This window comes from Numida meleagris, chromosome 5 (genome assembly GCF_002078875.1).
Source record: "Numida meleagris isolate 19003 breed g44 Domestic line chromosome 5, NumMel1.0, whole genome shotgun sequence".
NCBI lineage: Eukaryota > Metazoa > Chordata > Aves > Galliformes > Numididae > Numida > Numida meleagris.
In genome coordinates, this window is record NC_034413.1 from 54348663 (window position 1) to 54367908 (window position 19246).

At 34.5% G+C, this 19246-nt stretch overlaps 1 protein-coding gene across 2 annotated transcripts in view; it reads left to right on the forward strand.

Moving 5' to 3' along the window:
- Window positions 1–17002, forward strand: part of GRB14 (growth factor receptor bound protein 14) — a 65157-nt gene extending 48155 nt beyond the window's left edge. For both annotated transcript variants that reach the window (XM_021398791.1, XM_021398792.1), the window contains 9 exons: window positions 5077–5214; window positions 6232–6342; window positions 6535–6630; window positions 7203–7283; window positions 9477–9593; window positions 9695–9752; window positions 9841–9928; window positions 13020–13113; window positions 16318–17002. In XM_021398791.1, coding sequence (XP_021254466.1) covers window positions 5077–5214; window positions 6232–6342; window positions 6535–6630; window positions 7203–7283; window positions 9477–9593; window positions 9695–9752; window positions 9841–9928; window positions 13020–13113; window positions 16318–16464 — 930 coding nt within the window. In that variant the 3' untranslated portion in view covers window positions 16465–17002. The remainder of the gene's footprint in view (window positions 1–5076; window positions 5215–6231; window positions 6343–6534; window positions 6631–7202; window positions 7284–9476; window positions 9594–9694; window positions 9753–9840; window positions 9929–13019; window positions 13114–16317) is intronic.

Genomic DNA, 19246 nt, shown 5'->3' on the forward strand with positions numbered 1-19246 from the left:
CAGATTGAGAATCATTCTAAATATATATAGTTATATCCAATTTTCTTAAGTTTGAAAAATTTGTTGTGATCCCTCATCTGTTGCTATTTTATGTTGTATTGCCTGTTTAATTGTATTTGGCCTAACAAGACTTGGTAGACATAAATATCCACTTGGATTTTGTAGCTGCCATGCTTGTTTCAGCAGCAGCTCTTCAGTAGATAGTTTACAAGGGGTTGCTATTTCCTTGGAAACTTTCATTAAGACAAGTTAATGGGCTTGCATTATTATTTGTGATGTGCTTGGTCAGGTATCAAGAGAGACATTAATCTTAACAAATCAATGCTTACAAATGATTAAAAAATCACTTCTGATACTTTTATAGCTTTTTGTGGATTGACCTGTAAGCAAGTAAAATGTTTTTCAAGTATGATTTTCTTGACTTTCATTGAAAGCAAAAGAAGAAGTATTTTTGTCTCATGACTTTAAATCAGAACATCTAAGTGGCCTTAAACAAAGCAAAATGTATACCTGCCTCCTCTCTATTTAGCATGTGCTAAATAAAATTACTAGTTCTGAAATATGCCAAACATCTATGTGTAACAAGACAGAGATTTAATGTTGGCTATAAAGATCCTTAGCCTTAAAAAGTAAAGAAGTATGTGATTATGTTGCTTAGAGTGTGACCATTCTGTATGCATGTCTAGTTGTAGTCACTATGGGTCATTTGGAATTCACATTCAGTTATTTTTTGCAAGTTGGATGCCTTAAAAAATCAATGCAGTATGTAGATTTTAATCAGAGGCCTCAATAGCAATGAAATATTCTATTCTTTTTATATATTGAGTTCTTTTTTTTGTTTGAGAATTAGTAACTCTCATAGGTGGGCTACAAATTCATTCACTTGGTATAATTAGATGTGAAACTTGTTGCATGTAATTTTAAGTAGGACCCGTGACTTCTTTAAAATGTGGTCTGCTTCTTGGAGCGGCTCTTATTTGGTGTGCATTGATATATGCATTAGATCCTTTTATATTCTTATTCAAGACAGCATTCCCACTGAATAGACAGCAAAACATAGGAAGTGTTGACAGGTGTGTGTGTGACTGAGTCCTTCATAATTAGATGAAATCTGAACCTCACTGAAGTAAATGAACTTCTAAAATTATTTTGTTTTTGTTTGAGAACAAAATTTCTCCAATTTTTTATTACTTAAATCTTTAATTTTGGTCATTTTTTTTCACTATGCAGGATGTCAGTCATATTTAAATGCAGTGATGACACATCTTCATTATGGAAGTTTGAAATTACTCGGGCCTTTATGCTTTTTTCTCTACTTTAAGAATAGACCTATTCCTTCCTTCTTGATTGTTGAATAGATGTGATTGTTATTTGAGTTCTGTAGGTAGACTTGCAGTTCAGAGTTTAAGACTCATTTTGACCAATTTGGTTACTTCTTTCTAATACATTACTTCTTTCTTAATACATGAGAGAGTTATTGTAGATAGCACCTGTCCAAGCCACCTTCCAGAGCAATGAAAAAAAACCTTTCGCATGGTGTAGAATATATTAGAGAAAGTAGCATATATCGCTCCTGAACAAATGTAAAACATAAATGTTACATATGGAAAAATTAAGTTAAAGAGAGAACGGAATTACAAAAGCAAATGCTCAGAATTTTGGGAAAGTTAGAATTACCAGTACAGTCTTCCCCTTTTGCCCTTTCCTCTTATTCCCTTCTCTATTTCCATCTCATTCTCCATATTGTTAGTTGTTTCCATTCTTTGTCTTCATAGATTTAAGATTCAAGCATTCTTTTTTAAAGCCCTTTGCCGCAGCAAGTCCCTCTTTTCCTAATCATCTTTGTCTGACTCTGGTACAGTTTTCAGGCTGGAATAACTCTGCAATGAATTTCGGTCTTTTATCAGTTCACAGATGTATTCTAACCTGCCCATTCCCTTCTGCCATCTTCCACACTGGGTTTTGCTGGCCTTTCTCCCAGTCTGAACCCCTCAGAATGACTGAAGTCTAAAGGAGGCAGTAATGCACATCACTATCAGTTCCTTACTTGGTGACCCTCAAATTTTTTAGCATGTTCAGAGGAAAATCCTGTGCCTTCCTAGTAACCTTGGACTAGGTCATGAACAGCAGTCATTGCATTTTTGAAGAAATCAGTCATCGAATTAAAACACTATTCACGGAGTCTTAGGAAAATAACAGCTTCTCTCTTTTACTCTCAAAATTGTGTGTACCTGCTTGAGAAGCACCGACCTCAGCAAATATTGTTGTCTTCCCCCAGTGCAGCCATTCTTCCATTGAAAAAGTTGAAGGCATTATTAATGTCTTCAATGTCTGAAAGCAGACAAATAAGTTGTGTAGTTGAGAATGCAGCTTTCAGTCTTTATTCAAGTGACATCTAGTAATTTTTTGCATTTTTTGCTATTGTATTCATTTAAGAATGTTTTTCCTGTTCCATTGGTTTTTGTTCTTCTTTTTGTTTTTTCTTGATTTTGTTTTGTTTGTTATTCAGGTTGGTTTTAAGTTTGTTGGTCTTAGTGCAAATCAAATAATAATCCAGTCTTTGGTGCTGTCATATATTAGAGTCTGAAAGACATGGTGATATTTGACACACCCCACATATCACACTACATATTTCACTGCATGAGAGTCAGGGTACAAACTTGTTTCAGCATATTGTGTAACCAGTAATTCTTGCCTGCCACATAACATCATTAACTCTCATCACTTCTTCTACCTATATGAAAGACTTTCTGTATTTTTGGACTATTTTGATTTTCTTTTTTCTGCATAAACAGCAATACTTTTCCCTCACAATAAACTTTAATCTTGCATGTACTTCCATTAAAAAAAATCAAGACTTTGCTTTCTACTGTATTTAGTTTTACGTATTTATTAAATATATTCAGTTCTCACTCTGAAACATATTTTCCGCTCATTTCTTGTTACAGTTAATGGTATTTTCTCTCACAGTCCTCAACTGTCATAGAAAGAAAGATGGATATAGAGTTGCCTTTTTCCTAGCAATATTGCTACTTTTGATAGCATTGATAGAATGGGTACTGAAGTGACTGTTGAAGCTGAGGTTTGTACTATTCCTCCACTTTGGCCTGCTGCATAAGAAATGCGTTTTTCCTGATTGTGCTTCTGGTTGGAAGCTCTTATGACAGGAATTGTGGGGAAGATGCTTGTGCAGACTGAGAGCAAAGCACTTATTTTCTCTTCTGCAAAGATACTACAACCTAAAGAGATTCTCTTTTGGTGACCATCTTAGAATATCCTAAAATTTCAGTTTGACTTTTGTTACAGAGTTAAAGGCTGTACTGAAAAAGTATTTTATATTCACCATCAGTGAACCTGTTAATACTTAGCAAATGGGAAAATTAACAGGTTGGAACACTGAACAGGACCTACTTGTCAGTGTGGATGAAATAGCTTAAATTGTATTTGTACATTGCTGTGTGACAGCAGCACATGTAAACGGATGTACCTAGTCTTGTAATTTACTATTCAGATAAATAGCAGTGAAACCCTCATAATACATTCTTATTTGTGGGCTAGATATTCTGGGTGCACCTCTGTCACATGACCCCTGCCCTTATTACTGCATTCATAACAGCTAAATTTAATCAGTTTGGGATGGTCTACATGTTGTACTGACATGCATCTGACTTCAAGGGAGGAAGACAATAAAAGTGAAAGTAGCTTTGTTTATTTGGGTTGGACACCATTATTTAGTGGCAAAAAAAACTTGGTGTACTTCCAAAATCACATTCACTATATCATTTTGCTGCAGTTTGGTGCCAGCCAGCCTCATGCCTGGGAATCTGTTGCTTCATGTCATCAGCTCTGATTTTCTGGAAGTAGCAGCAGAAAGGAGGAGAACACAACAATGAAAGCTGCAGATATCAGCAGGAAAGGCCCTTGTTCCTTGTAGCTTGGATATTATTTCTGTTACTGCAGGCCAGTGTGGGCCAAAGTTCATTGAAGAGAGTAGTAATAACATGTATTCCTTTGCATAAAGGAAATTGAAAAGTTATATGCTAGCATTTTTAGGTATGAGTCGTAATTCTGGTTAGAAAGAAGAGGAACAGAAATGAATATGTTAAATGGAATTAGAATACAGTTAACACTATTGACAAATTTTGTAGGTGTTTTTGCAGTCTGAATAAAACCATGTATTTGGTCTTCACAAGGTAATAGCTGTATTGCACTCTGACGATGTCTGAAATGGCTAAGCAGAAGTCAATGAATGTCTTGAGCAGAGACAGTGCGTGACAGTAGCTCCTCTCAGTGTATCAGTTAACTTCTGTCTATCTGTATCATTCTGCCTTTCCAAGGGTTTGTGAGGGTGCAAACCTGTAGTTCTGGAGACAAAAGGGCTGATCCCTCAGAGACTTTAAACCTGTCCTTTCTCGCTCCTTATGCAGCTTTTTTTCAGGCAAAAACACTCCACCACAAGACCTTGAACACAGGCAGCAAATACCTGGTGTGTGGCCCAGTCTCTTGCTCTTGGTACAACTAAAGCACCCACTTTAGCACCACACAGGGTCCTGAGACCTTTGTTTCCTCCTCTTCTGAAAATGGTAGTATCCTCCAGGCATGTGTGGATTTGTGATACAGATGTTTTGTTTGCTGAATTAATTTTGATTCACATCAGTGTCCTTTTCTGGTTTGTAACAGGCAGGGGAGGATGAAGAGAGATGTCATTTTTTTTCATTCTGTCGGTAGCAATGATTTGCAGTTTTATAAAAATAGGGTCTGAGGTATGGGATCAGAACTTCTTACACTAGTTTTGTTGCTGAAGTCAACATATTGCATAAGTAATGTTCTCATTTCAAACCATATGTTCCATATAAATATGTAGCTTGCCTTGCGTACCTTGGAGTTACATAATACATAAGGCTGTATGCCTTAAATGAGAGGTACTCTTAATGGGGTTAGGTACAATAACTGAATTACTGTGGTGTAATAGTGGCTTCAGCGGTATATTCCTCTTAGTCTTGTCTGAGTATGTTAATGAAATAGAAAGATGATTTCAGATACAAAGAGAAATGCATGGCTGATATTTTCTTTCAGATGTTCCTAAGCTCCAGCACATATCCTGAGATTCACGGTTATTTACATGCAAAAGAGCAGGGAAAAAAATCATGGAAAAAATTGTACTTTGTTTTGAGAAGATCTGGCCTTTATTTTTCCATTAAAGGTACATCTAAGGTAAGGCAAGGAAAAAAGAAAAAACAGAGGAAAGAACTATGAAGTTAGAGCACGTGTATATGTATATGTATTAATGTAGTATTAATTCAAATTTAAATTTTAACTTAATGTGTTAAAAAGGGAAAACATTTGATATTTTATCTGTTATAATTGGAAAGAGAGATTGAGATACAGCAATGGAAAAGCTTTGTATCAGGAAAACAGTTTCTTTTCTTCTATTAACTTTATTTTGTTCTGGTAACATTTTTCCAATCAGTGAAGGGAGCATCTTTTTATAATAGTTAGAATTCTGGACTGTAAGTAGATGCTCTGAAAGATGAGCACAATACTTCAATGTGTAATTTAAACTAAAACCTATGTGTAAATGGATTGTTCAGTTTTTCATTTGCTAGTTTAAATTTTTGATGGCAGGAATTAAGCGTGATTATATTAAACAGGATACACTGATGATGAGACACCTATAATCTAGACCACTTAAAATGCATGCTTTTCACCATTCTGAATTTTCTGTGTTAACCACCAGAGAGTATTAATTGAACTACTTTTGCATCCTCCAACAATTTTTTTTTTCTTTTTCTTGACTTAATTACAATTATCTTGGAAGATGGAGGTAATAGCTACAAGTAATACTGAACAGTAATTAGTACAGTGTGCTGTTTTTCAAATTCTGAAAGTATATATTATTTTGATGTTTGAAATGAATACTGCTCTCAAAATTTCTGACTTTTATTGTGACATGAATCTAGTAGATGTTTTCCCAGAAATCTAATCCCTTTTACTTTCCAGAGAGAAAACTCTCTCTCTCTGGAAGAATGAACTCTTTAACTGGTTTGAGGTGTTTGTTCTCTGCATTAGGAAGTGAATTTTGAGTTGCTTCTTTCTAGATTTCATGAGAGAGTGTGACAGTTAAAACTGAGGTATAAGACCTCATTTTGGAACAAGATAACTACTATTCTGAGTTTCTTATCTGGAGAAGTTAAAAATAGTCTAACTGTATTACATTGCTCTTCTTTATAGGAGCCAAGGCATCTGCAGTTTTTCTGTGAATTCAGCAATAGTGATATATACATGTCTTTGACAGGCAAAAAGATTTCTGGAGCACCAACAAGCTATGGATTCTGCTTTAAGGTACAAGCTTATCATTCTGATACATATTAAAGCAAGCCACAGTTTTTCGGTAAGCTTAAGTTTCTTTAAGACTTTTGAAAACAATGTTCAGCTGTCTATTATAAAATAGGAGAATTAGTGGCTTTTATTTCAACAGGTATTATCTTCAAGAAATGCATTAATGCTAAAAAAAAATGTGCTGTGGCCTTCTAGCCTAGCAAATCAGGAGGAACCAGAGACCTGAAACAACTCTGTGCAGATGATGAACAAAGTAGGACCTGTTGGATGACAGCAATTAGGTTGTTTAAGGTAACTTTTCTGTGTGGAGCTAACTTCTGTCTTAAGTTTACTATGTGGAATTTTGATACTGTGAAGTAGAGAAGTAACATAATTATAGGTTCCCATGCAATAGCAGTATCAATTTTGTACAACAAAAGCTGAACTTTCATCTCAACAGAGAGGCCAAATTACTGGAATCACTGTAAAGGATGGGATGATATCTTGAAGCCTGAGTCCTGCAAACTTTTTAACTTAACATTAAGCATGTACTTACATGTAACCTGGATGAATTTGGTGACACTGTTGGTAATGTCAAACAAAGCTACAAGAATACATGAGATGTTTTAAAAATGCGTTTGTTTGTGAAGAAATAGGCATAGGTCAGTTGGTGTATTAAATGAGCAAAATTTCATGTAGAATGTACATTTAGAAAAACTAAAGCAAAAACAATGTTGTGGTTTTTGTTATCTTAACAGCATTTGTCTCTATTTTATAATGATAAAAATCATGGAATTGTAGCATTGTCTTTTACATCTGGAAGAAAGTTTACTCGGCTTAGGTTTACTGTTTCAAGTGCTAACCATACTATTTTCTGTTTTTAGTATGGGATGCAGCTTTATCAGAATTACATGCAACCGTATCAAGGTAGAAGTGGCTGCAGCCCTTTGGGTATAACACCTATGGTAAGTCCCACAGTAGCTCCATGAGTAAATATATTGTTTCTGTAATCATGCTATTTTTAAGTCACTTGTGTCAGTTACACTACTGACCTGATCCTGCAAATTTTGAATGTGCTTTGAATGTACGAAATCTTTAGGGACATCAGGGTAGGTGAGAGAGCTAATTAATTAATTTACTTATTTAATACAAGTTGGGCAGTTCAGACCAGTTAGCAGGCTTTTCCCTTTTGTCAAATTGTCAGTATTTGGGGAGTTTATTGGCTTATTACCACTGTCAAAGAGGATTTTAAAGGAGTAGCAGAACTGTAAATGCATTAAAAGAGTGTTTAAGGTTACACATACTGTAAATAATGAATAACAAAGCTTTACCAAATCCTTTTCAGTATACAGTAATGCTTCCATCTCACTTTTTTTCCCCCAAATGGTTAATTATATAAATTGGATTTAATCTGACGTAATATTGCCCAAAGCTCAGAGGAACACCATAATTTGGCAAAACTGGATTTTGGAGGAACAGCAGCCTGTAGACTGATGATCTGTCTGTCTCCTCAGCCAGATAATTTGGGATCGGATTGTCCTTTTAATACCTTATCTTACTTATCCCAGTTCTTTGAGTCATTTCTTTTTTTTTTTTTGAGTGATTTATAGCACTTTATGCTTTTTATTGTTTAAATTGTGTAAAAATTGCTCGTTATTGCTTGTTGCTAGGACCCATTATGATGATTTTGTCTTTTTTTTTTTTTTTTTAAGCTTTAAATGTAGTTCTTGATGTTAAAACACCTAAGATGTATATTTGCTTTTATGGAGATTCACAAAAATACTGTTTTCTGATATTGCTAACAAGCATGGCTTCAAAATTGCACTTAATATACTGACTGTATTTATACTGTCTGTTACAAGAAGCTAATGATAGCCAGCTGCTACTTTCATAATGGGTCTGGGAGCCATTATTGATTCTGTCTCCTCTTGCACAGACACGTGCATTATAGCTCATGTAGATTCTAATGCCAAATGTATAACTGGTATTAAGCATGGTACAATTTTTGTACTTGTCTATAATTTGTGAATTGAACAGGAAATTTAATAAACTCAAGAATTAAGTGAACAAGCTAATGAACGTGTTTCATAGAGGAAGTATTTTCAGGTTTTACATTCCTGATTAAGTTATAGCCATGCTAGCAGCAAGAAGTTCCCTCCTCTCTCCTAGAGTCAAACACTCTCTTATTTTGCCCTGTTTTACTTTTGCTGAGTTCCTTACGTGTTACAGTTACTCAAGCAGACCTTAGACTACAGTAAACTATAGAATTACTGCCTTCTGTTTCTAGTTACATTTGTACAGGAACAAAACAGAGCTTCTTTGGTTTTGTACTAAAATCTGGGCCTCCTGTGTTCCAGATGTTACATCAATATATATAGAATATTAGAATGCTCTTTTAAATATATGTCATACCAGTGCCAGCCAACATTTGAGACATCGCAATCAGTATCAAACAAGTTTTTTATAAACCCGAGTTTCTGAGTAATGTTTTGGTGAGCTTATTTTTTTTTTTTCTTTGACTTGAAATGCTTTTTATTCTGTTGTTTAGAAACTTGATATTCACTGGGAGGAAAAAAACGAAAACCAAGCATTTTATTTTAATACTAGATTGCATAATTGTTGAGTCTGTGCTTGTTCTGTGATGGTTAAGAATTTGAAAGGAAGTATTAAAATCGAACTTAATCTCCATAGAAATGGCTGTTTCCAGTGTTTAAATGTGGTAAACTTTGAGGGAAAATTTTTATAGAAAATGCATAAACTTATTCAATACTTATAGCAAAATACTTCAAATCTTTGCTTATATGATGATTATGCATAGGATTTTCAAATTTTGTCTTTTATTCTTGGCCAACTTAATAATAGTTACCTTACGTGTGTAAGTAGAATTTATGTTAAAAGTATGTATTCCTCATCTATCACAGTACTGCAAAAATGACAATTTGTCCTGCCAAACTGTGAAATTTATTTTTGTTGCGGCATACAGGGGTGTACCCAGGGTATAATGAGTTTGGCTGTGGTGGGAAATACTGCAGATACTTGAAATGCTGTTTATAAGACATAATGTTTACTCAGAAGCTCAGTCTTAAAACATGGATCTTTAATTAAAGTAATAATAATAAAAAAGGGAAACAAACTAAATCTATTTCTGTTTGTTGCAGAGAAGTATTTCAGAAAATTCTTTAGTTGCAATGGATTTCTCAGGACACAGAAGCAGAATTATAGAAAATCCAACAGAAGCCCTTTCAGTTGCAGTTGAAGAAGGATTAGCCTGGCGGGTATAAATATCTTTGTTTTATCAGAATACTGTTTTCTGTTTTTAATTTTTTTTTTTTAAAGAAAAAGGTATTGAAATAATTTTTAATTCTCTCTCACACAGAGAAGAGGGTGTCTACGACTCAACTCTCATGGTAGTCCTATTGCCATGTCTAACATGGGTATGTGTGTGTTATTTCATTACAGAAAAAATGCAGTAGTTATTTCAATAAAGGCAACCTATTTTTTAAAATATCTTTATTTCTGCAGCTATTCACAGATCTCAGTCATGGTTTCATCATAAAATCTCTAGAGATGAAGCTCAGAGACTTATTTTACAGCATGGACTTGTAGATGGGTAAGCTAATTCTTTAAATAACTCTTCCGAGACATATTTCTAGCCAACAATTCTACTTTTTATTGTAGGGGGGAGATGGAGGAAGAAACATCTTGCACTTACCTAATAGAAATAAAAATTCTTTTATATAGGGCTATCTGGGGATCAGTTGGTTTCTATTTTATGTCTTTTGGAAGCATTAAAGTGGTGATCTAACGCTTCAGTTCTGTCACTGACGGATTACTTGTGTTCTCTCAGAGCCAAGCATCTGAGCTGTGTATTTGCACAATGTTCTCTGTGACCTATCAACTTTGGCACTGGTGTCTTTTTATCTCTTATTAGTGATGAAAGAATGAAGGAAACTAGGAAAGCTGCCTAACCTTATTCCAAAATGAACTATGCAGGGATAGCCATTGGAAAAAAGTATGCCTTTACTTGTAAAACAAGTAAAGATCCTGCTCTCCCTTAATGGTAAACAAAAATATTAGGATAAGGCTAATCACTTCTATTTTTCTCTCATTTAAATACTCATTCATAGAAAAATGACAGAAGATATATTTAATGATCAAACCTGATATTTTTCGTTTCTGTATTTTTATTCCTACTCTTGTATTAAGTGTAAAATTGGGCTTCATTCATTCAGTGAGTTATTCTATGAAGCATTCTTGGAGCTATTCACAGATAAGCACTGTGATTTTGGTGAGGATGATAATCCTGAGTGGTCTGTTTAGAACTGATTATAACAGTGGTATGAGCAATCATAAACTGGCATACGTACTCACGAAATACAATGAAGATGTAAATGCATTACAGCATGTGCTGGAAAGAAAATATTCAAGTTGAACATTTTAAGGTGCTTAAAAGGCAAAACTGATCCCAAGTGGAGATCTCCTATGTATATGACATATACCATATATACCAACAAATACACTGTTCATGTGGCTAATAGAAGGTGAAAGGAATACTGTAAAAAGGAATAAAGATTTCAGTAGTTGAAATGACAGTTAGAGACTGCAAAAATCTTACTCCTTCATAGCACACCTTAATTCTTTTGGATTTACTGTTCAGAGGTAGAAGAAACATTCTTAAAGGCATTTCTGTAGCAGCACTGCAGATTTTGAACTTTACCCCTTTACATTTGAAGACTTTTCAGTGATAAGTGGTTGACAGGATTGCAAACTGATTGGCACTCAACAGATGAATGAGATAATAGCATTTCCAAAAGGCCCATGACAAAATGCAATTGGTCATTTGGAAAATTCCTTGTATGTTTGTTTACAAAGGAGAATGTTTTTGGAGTCATCCAGCATGTCTAAAAAGCTCCCTCCCCCCCCAACCAATATTTCTAAGATTTTGTGAACTACAGCCCTTTCTTCTTAACAAAGTGATCGTTTAAAAGGTTCTTCAACAACTAAAGTAGGTCTGTTGTGATAGGGTTAGGAAAGAGTAAAGATCCTTTCATGTGAAGGGGAACAAATGTTGCTCATCTTTCCTATTCTAAGAAACAAACAAGCAAAAAGTAGACTTTAAATAAACTGATAAATGAGAGCAAAAATCCCAATCCACCTGCATTTTCTTTCATGTGTTATGTGGTTATTGTGTGGTTACTAATTACTTTGCATATTGTTTAATGTGGATCATGATGTTTTGATATAGCGAACTCAATTTGGATATTTGGATATTTATCATTTTTTTAATGAATAAAAAAAAAAAGCTAGTTCTTAGTGACAAACATGTTAAAGATCTAAGATTATGCAAGGGATCTCTCTGTTAAAAAAAAAAAAAAAAAAAGAAGAAAAAAGAAAATGTTATGTCCTGGAAAGAGGTGAAAAGCCACTAGGTGGTGAGAGAGAGCTTATTAGGAAAGCCTGAATGTATTGAGAACTATTCATCCTTATCTTACTGTTCTACGGTGGGTTGGCATTTATCCCTCTTTCGTAAGTGAGTTAGTATCACAGTTCTGAATTGGTCTGAATGAGAGTTTTGATAGAAATGTTAATGATTATGAACTCAAAATTTCAGATATTTTCTTACTTTTGTAAAAATAAAACTCATAAAATATTTAGAATTAAAATAGTGGTACTCAGTAATTTGGATACATGTTGTTATCCTGTGAAAGTCCACTGCAAGTCTTTGCTGTCTACTTTTTTCTGCTGAAACCCTTTGTTTTCATATAGTTGCTGTGCTCTCATTTCTGGTATGTGGTTGGGCAAAAGTAGGTGGCTAGTGCTCACTTGTTTGACATCTGCAAGTCTACATTGCCTGTTTCTTTTGCTTCTTGAAAAAGGAGAATGCTTGCCAATGACTGTCCCTCCATTTCACTTTTTTGGTACATTTGTTAGCTATACCCACTACAGACCTGCATAGTACAAACAGTTCAAACTCTTCACTACAAAGCTGTGAACCAGGTATTTCCCTCTGCCCTCCAAACTGTTCTTCTCTGCTGATTTCCAAACTCTATGGTCCAACAAAATTAATATTCATCCTTTATCTGCACGGGATTACTCTGCAAGGTTACGGCAAAACTATGTATGAAATCAAATAACTGATTTCCAGGACACTGTTGACTATTGAGAGTGTTGTGATTTTAATAATTGTGCTGTAAAATAGACTGTAGCTCTGTGAGAACTGGGAATTTTGTCAGTGTTCAGATGTGAGTGTGCATTTATGAGTGTGGGTAAGGTGAAAATCAGCCTAGTATTTCTTGCATTAGTTTTTCTGTAGACTTCCTGTTGAACAGTAACCTTTCAAATTTTCCTTATAAAGCTTGAGATTTAGGTAACTGTCAGAGTCCAAGGAAAAATTTCGTTCAAAGCATGAACTTTGAGGGTGTTTTTCTGTCTGAAGAGATGCATTGTAATTCTATGCAGTGTAAAAACAAATGCCTACAGTGTCATTCATTCTGGGAATGCATATTTTTCACATAATATTCAAGGTGAAGAAGAATTTAAGAAAAAGTCTGTTCAATGACACTTTTTCAAAGGGATACTGATTAAAAGCATAATTTTTTCTGCTGCTTACAATGCTTACTGTTTCAAACAACAATTTTAAGTGGATATTTACAAAAGCTTTTCAGAGTAATCTTGATTTGAAAATTTTCAATCTTTTTTAGGGTATTCTTGGTACGTGATAGCCAAAGTAATCCCAAAACATTTGTACTGTCATTGAGTCATGGATTAAAAATAAAGCATTTTCAAATTGTACCAGTAAGTAAAATTTTTAATTTCTATTTACAATTGTAAACCAATACAATCAAATAATTGTGGTACCTTTCTTTGTTCCATTTTAGTGCTGTAGATGAGATATTGAATATACTAAACATAACAACTGTATCACCTGAATCATAAATATCCTAGAGTTGAAAATTTATGACCTTTGCAGTTGATTTGTTATAAATTTTGTCTATTCTTACGTAATCCTACATTTTGGAAGCAGCTGTGATTGCATGAAGACTGTATTTTAATAAAGATCATAATAGCTTTTCTTTTCAGTCATTCATTTAGGTGGATGCCTTTGACCTGTATATGTGTATTGCTGCCTCATCTGTCCAAATATTTGGTTATTCCTAAACAATTTTTTTAATCATCTCTTTTCATGATTCATGTTATAGTGGTATAATCATGTCCATGTACTAAGGAGGACAATTTTAATAAAAAAATTTGCTTACTTAGTCCAATTACTTATAGGTAAGCTGAAATTTCTTGAATTAAAGTCATATTTCCATCAGTTTTCACCGATGATATCCAATTCTGTCAGAATGGCCAGTCTTCTCCATCCTTTCCACGTCCTCCAGGAGAGGTTTTTTTTTTTTTTTTTTTTTTCCAGACTGCTTTATTTGGGATGAGAAACCTTTTAACATTAACTATCTTAGCCACAGATGCTTAACGTAATTGAGAATACCTGCAGCTTTTTCTTCTATCTTGGCAAGAACCTTTCTTCCAGACCAAATAATATTCTAGCTTCTGTATTTCCTCCTACTGAACTTTACAGGAGATTCTGCTTTTTCTCAGTGGAAATCAGTGTAACGTTTTGTCTTGTTTTCTTTTTTTTCCCCCTGATCTGGTGGTCAAATATTGTCATTCACGAAATTTCTGTATGCCTTACCTAGGGATCGTACCTGGTATCCCCCAACAAAACAATTTCCTTTAAAATAAGACCGAAGCATTATTTGAAAGAGAAAAGGAGGGAATCAATGTCCAGTAAAATGAAGTTGATTGAGATTTTTATTGCATTAATTACAAACAATGCAAGAACCTTTCCTCCACAGGTGATATCTATATCCTGGTTCCTATGTAAGCATCAGCATATACTCAGTGATCAGAATCCTAGGTTTAAGGTCTCTGTGTTTCTATTGACTATGATTGCTTCTAGTGTATACTTTAGGATAACTGTTGTGTGGTTTAGAAACCCTTCTGAACTGCGTACACATGCTGTATGACTCTACTTCATTGAGATGTCATTTAACTCTCAAATTCAAGATACCACTTTTTCTTGTCAGGAAACAGATATTTTCACTAAAAGCAGATGTGGCAGGAAGCTACCACAAAGCAGCAGTCTCTAAACGTTGTTTTTTTTTTTTCTTACATTTTAGCTTACTTAAGGTTAAAAAATATCTTGGATAGGATGTATATCCTGCCTTTTCAAGTTTTCCCTGCATTAACGCCTGTATCGTATTAACACCAGCAATGTGCAACAGGTATTGCAGGTGGGTGGCAGGGAATTGATTGTAGAAAGTTCAAAATAAAAATTTTGGGGAAATATTTGGGATCCAATATTGTGAAAATTAGAGTGCTTGATATCTTCAATATATTCCTCAGTCCTAATACTCTGAGGTGATACAAATTCATTTCAATTTAGTCTAACCTGAAATGAGCTATTCTGTAGTCCATGTGAAGGAAGATTTACATCTGCTTCTAGGAGTGTCCTTTTCTAATAAATACCCTCTCATAACAGCCCTCCTAATTTGCAGAAAATGTTAGGTTCCTGGGCAATATAAATTCAGTATGAGCTTTTAATTTGAAAAATGCTGATTGCTTTCTTCAGAGAATTAGAAATGTCTGTAATTAACTTCAGGGTTTGGGTGTAATTTGGAGGAGGGAAAAAGCCTAAAAATGATGTCCTGGTCAACAGACATCTGAAATGTCAACTCTTCCTTGTCTTCAGTGTGCTGGCAGAAAAATTCCATGCAAAAGGGAAGTTCAGTGTATGATAATCCATTTTGTGTTTTTGGCTGGAACACAGGAATTTATATATGCACACACTCATAATTCCTTAACTAGCAGTGTTTGAAATAAATTGATCAAAGTGTGAAAATAAAGAAATTGCAAACTACTTCCAGACTTGGAAGAAAGGGGTGGAATAACCAGGAATCATAAAACAGCTCAATAGCTGCTTCTGATGAGAAATCTTAATTACACGTAAGAGATAATTGCATTTTCTCCCACTGTACTCAAGAAGAATAGTTGCATCTTCCTGTAGTACAGTAAACATTGCTCTGCACTAGCCATAGTTCAGAAAGCTCTGTTCATTACTCTCTCAATCTTGTAAAATGTTTTTTTCCCTAATCTTTTTTAAATCTTTTTTTACTCTCTGCCTTATTTACATTAATGCTAATCAGTCACCGTTGGACTGAAGCTTCTTGATATTAGATATACCAGCTTATGAGGAAACACAGAAAATATATACCCAGCAGTGCAATGCAAATTGTGCAAGAGCTAATGTTCAGTAACCTAGTATAGGGAAATACAGATTTTAAACATTGAAGATTTTGAATATCAGTAGTATTCTTTCAGGCTATACTTTGCAGTTTCTTCTTTCTCTCCTGCACCTGTTCTAGCATGTACATTTGGAGCAGCAGCAATACTTTCTTCTTCAGATAGAACATGTTACCACATCAAGCATGTTATTTTTTGATGGACAATTTCTTGTATAGCAAGTTTCAATGAGTACATCAATGCACTAGTGTGTAGCCACATTGTACCTTACAAAATAAGTGATACAGGAGCTAGACGTTATACGGAATACTGAATGGAGCAAAGGTTGAAAAGTATGAGTAAGTTGAAACTTGGTAGTTGTCACTCTGTAAAAACTCTGTGATTATATTAACTCTAATTATCACTCCAAAGCAAAGGCATAAAATAATATTATCAGTGCAGAAAGAGTATTCTGATGCTTACTAAACTATTCTTCACTTTTAGACATGGATCTGTCTTAGAGGGAAAGTTAAAGAATACATTATTTTTGTTGTTCTGGATCGTCTGTGAGTGATCTCTTATTTGTCCTTCTTTCCATAGTCATAAGATTATGAATACCTTGGTCTACAAGAAGACTTCTCAAACAAGTACTTCAATCATGAAGAAACACCATATCAAATGAGGATTTGATTTTATTTTGTTTTTCCATTTTTACAGTTGGAAGATGATGGGAAGCTGTTCTATACCCTTGATGATGGTCATACCAGATTTACAGATCTCATCCAGCTAGTGGAATTCTACCAACTCAATAAAGGAGTACTACCATGCAAGTTAAAACACTATTGTGCGCGAATTCCTCTTTAACCAAAGCATCTGTTGCTTCATCAAAGGGAAAGGAAGATACCAGAATACTTTTTCTCCTCAAGGCAATTTGTGTAGTAAGAGGGGTAAAAATGTTATGTTGTAAAGATTCTAAGTTTTAACTGCCAAAAAATATAAAGTACATTAAGTATAGATAAGAACTTTGTGATTGTCTAAGCAAAATAATTCTGCGGTTTTAAAAAATATATATTATTTCCTACATAATTCTTCAGTGCTGTCTTGGACTTTGTTCTTTTTTCCCAATGTAATTTTTTTTTAAGATAATATTGTGTACCTTCTACAGAAATATAACTGAAGAGAAGTTCTTTGTTCTTAGTTTTTTTTTTTTTTGTCTTTTCCAATGTTTCTTATAGTTTCTATTCATCAGATAGAAAAACAAAATTTACTGTGGTAAGGATAAGCTGAACTGCACATTTTACTTGTAAATAAAATGAATAAATATTTTGCATTATATTTTTGAATGCTACTTTGAGGATTATCATACAAAAAGCAAAAAATCATTAAAATTACTTATAACTGATTGGCTGTATTCAATTGTGCTGTTATTTAAATTTTTGTCTAACCTAGTGACTAGGTTGACACCTTTATATAGAGATGGAGCGTTGTTTCCTTGGTTGTGATATGTATAAATATGCATAAAGAGGTACACCTACAGTCTCTAACACACCCACCCCCTGTTAAGTACTGTGGCTTGTTTTAGAGCTGAGAAGGGAATCAACTTCATTGGCCCTTAAAATGAACAAATAAAGGTGAATACATTGAATTTTTCTTTTTGCTGAAAAACTGTCTAGAATGTATTTGCAGTTGGTTCTTGGATTACTTTATTATTTATCACAAAATTACATATTTCAATACAGCTACAAGTCAACCAGTCTCGCCAGATGTTCCAACTATAAAGATCTGTTAATGTAGATGGAGTGACATTTTGAACCGTAGCAGTAGACATACTTTTGGTATCTGTATTTTGAAAAAGATGCAATACTTCTGCATCCTTGCGCAAAGGCTTAAGTGGAATGGAGCTTGAATTGAAAGATGTTTCCCTGTCCTGATGCTTTGTCATCCTAAAGGTTTGATCTCATCATGAGGGTTCAAGACCTGGCCCTGGGGTAAAGCCTGTAGTGGAAGGTAATGCTTAGAGATGGGCCACCACGCTTAATCCTGGCCCTCTGTCCCATGCCTGCTTTTATTCTCTTATCACCACATACCAGGTATTCTACTGCAGGAGTTAGTGGGGAGGGAAAGAGAAGGAGGTCTGGCCAAGGAACAGAGCAGATGGACGCAAGATACAGCAGTGCCAGTGCACATCAGCTGGCAGGGTTGTGTAAATGGGTGCATTAGAATATGGTAACAACAGTCTGTGGTTTAGTTATTTTGTGCCTGTGGAAGGCAATCATAATAACATAATTCTGTGATACTTAATTTACTGACTTGATCCACACATCACTGACCTTTTCCTCTGGTATGCAAATAGAGTTTTTAAAGCTCATTAAAAAAGCAACTCTTCATAATGTGTACCAAAGATGCAACATATGTGGTGTCTGAGCTCATTACATTAGAAATGCCTTGTAAAACTCTTCACAGACTAATAAATTTAACTCTTAAACCTTGAATATCATTTCAAATTGTAATTACAAAAATGTAGTTTTAATTAAAACCTCTTCAGATTTAGTTTAGCAATGGGATTTCTTCCTAGGCCTTGTATTCTTTCAGAAATTGGAGCATTCCTGTTTTTCTGATCATCTGACAAATGAAATGAGTTCTCTTCTGTAGTCTACCTGGACACGTGAAAGCTTTGCCATCATTTCCATTTGTATTTATGTATTTTCCAGTACAACTGGTAGAGAAGCTAACCACTCGGTATCTTTTCACCTTTAGAAGAGTGAATGCGAGGACTATTGAGAGACATCAACCATCAATAATCCTTGCCTGCTTTCTTCTGTTTTCATGAGTGAAAAAAAACAAAACAAGTCAACACATAAAATGTAGTATTGCTTAATGAGCATGGGTTTTGGACATTTGAAAGAGTTTTTAGCTGGCAAATATTCAAAGAACTCTTACCCTGTAAAGTGTTGCCTCCTGCATTCTGACAGCTCTTTTAATTAAAATCTAAACTGAAATCTTGCTGAGAGTACAAAACCTTTTTTTTTTTTTAATCTGCATGCATTTCCCAAAATATGTGGTTGTTTATGACTATACTAAAATAGTAAAACTAATGAAATCTAGGTTGGTGTATAAATGACTTAACAGGCTACCTGTTTCAGTATTACTGATGGAAGAAGAATAGAAGTAGTAGTCTTAATTAAAAAAGACCAACAACAAACACAAAAAAAAAACTCTGATATCCTAGACTACTTGAAAACATGCTAAATGGTACAGGTGGTTGATGTTTGACTTACAAGATCTTTGCTAGCAACCACTATTTTCTTGTCAGAAAAATGGCAAGTTTTTTTATTACATCACTTGGTATATGTTTGACCGTAAAGTTCTTTAAGGGTGCGGGCAATGCTGTTCAAACAGAATTTCAGTATGTTACTGTGGCTTCTAATTAGGAAGAGTACGCTTCTTTGGTGCCCACCTTCACAAAGAAAATTGGCTAATCAGGAGTTGTTAACAGCTCAGGGTGAAATCAGTACTATTTTGGGCAGACTGGTCTGTCTGTCTCCACCAGCTAACTTCTCTGTAAAGTATGGACAATTTTATGTCTACCTCACAAGGGATCTAAAGACTTTTTCTTTTTTTAATATAATTGCAATTGTTATTGTTT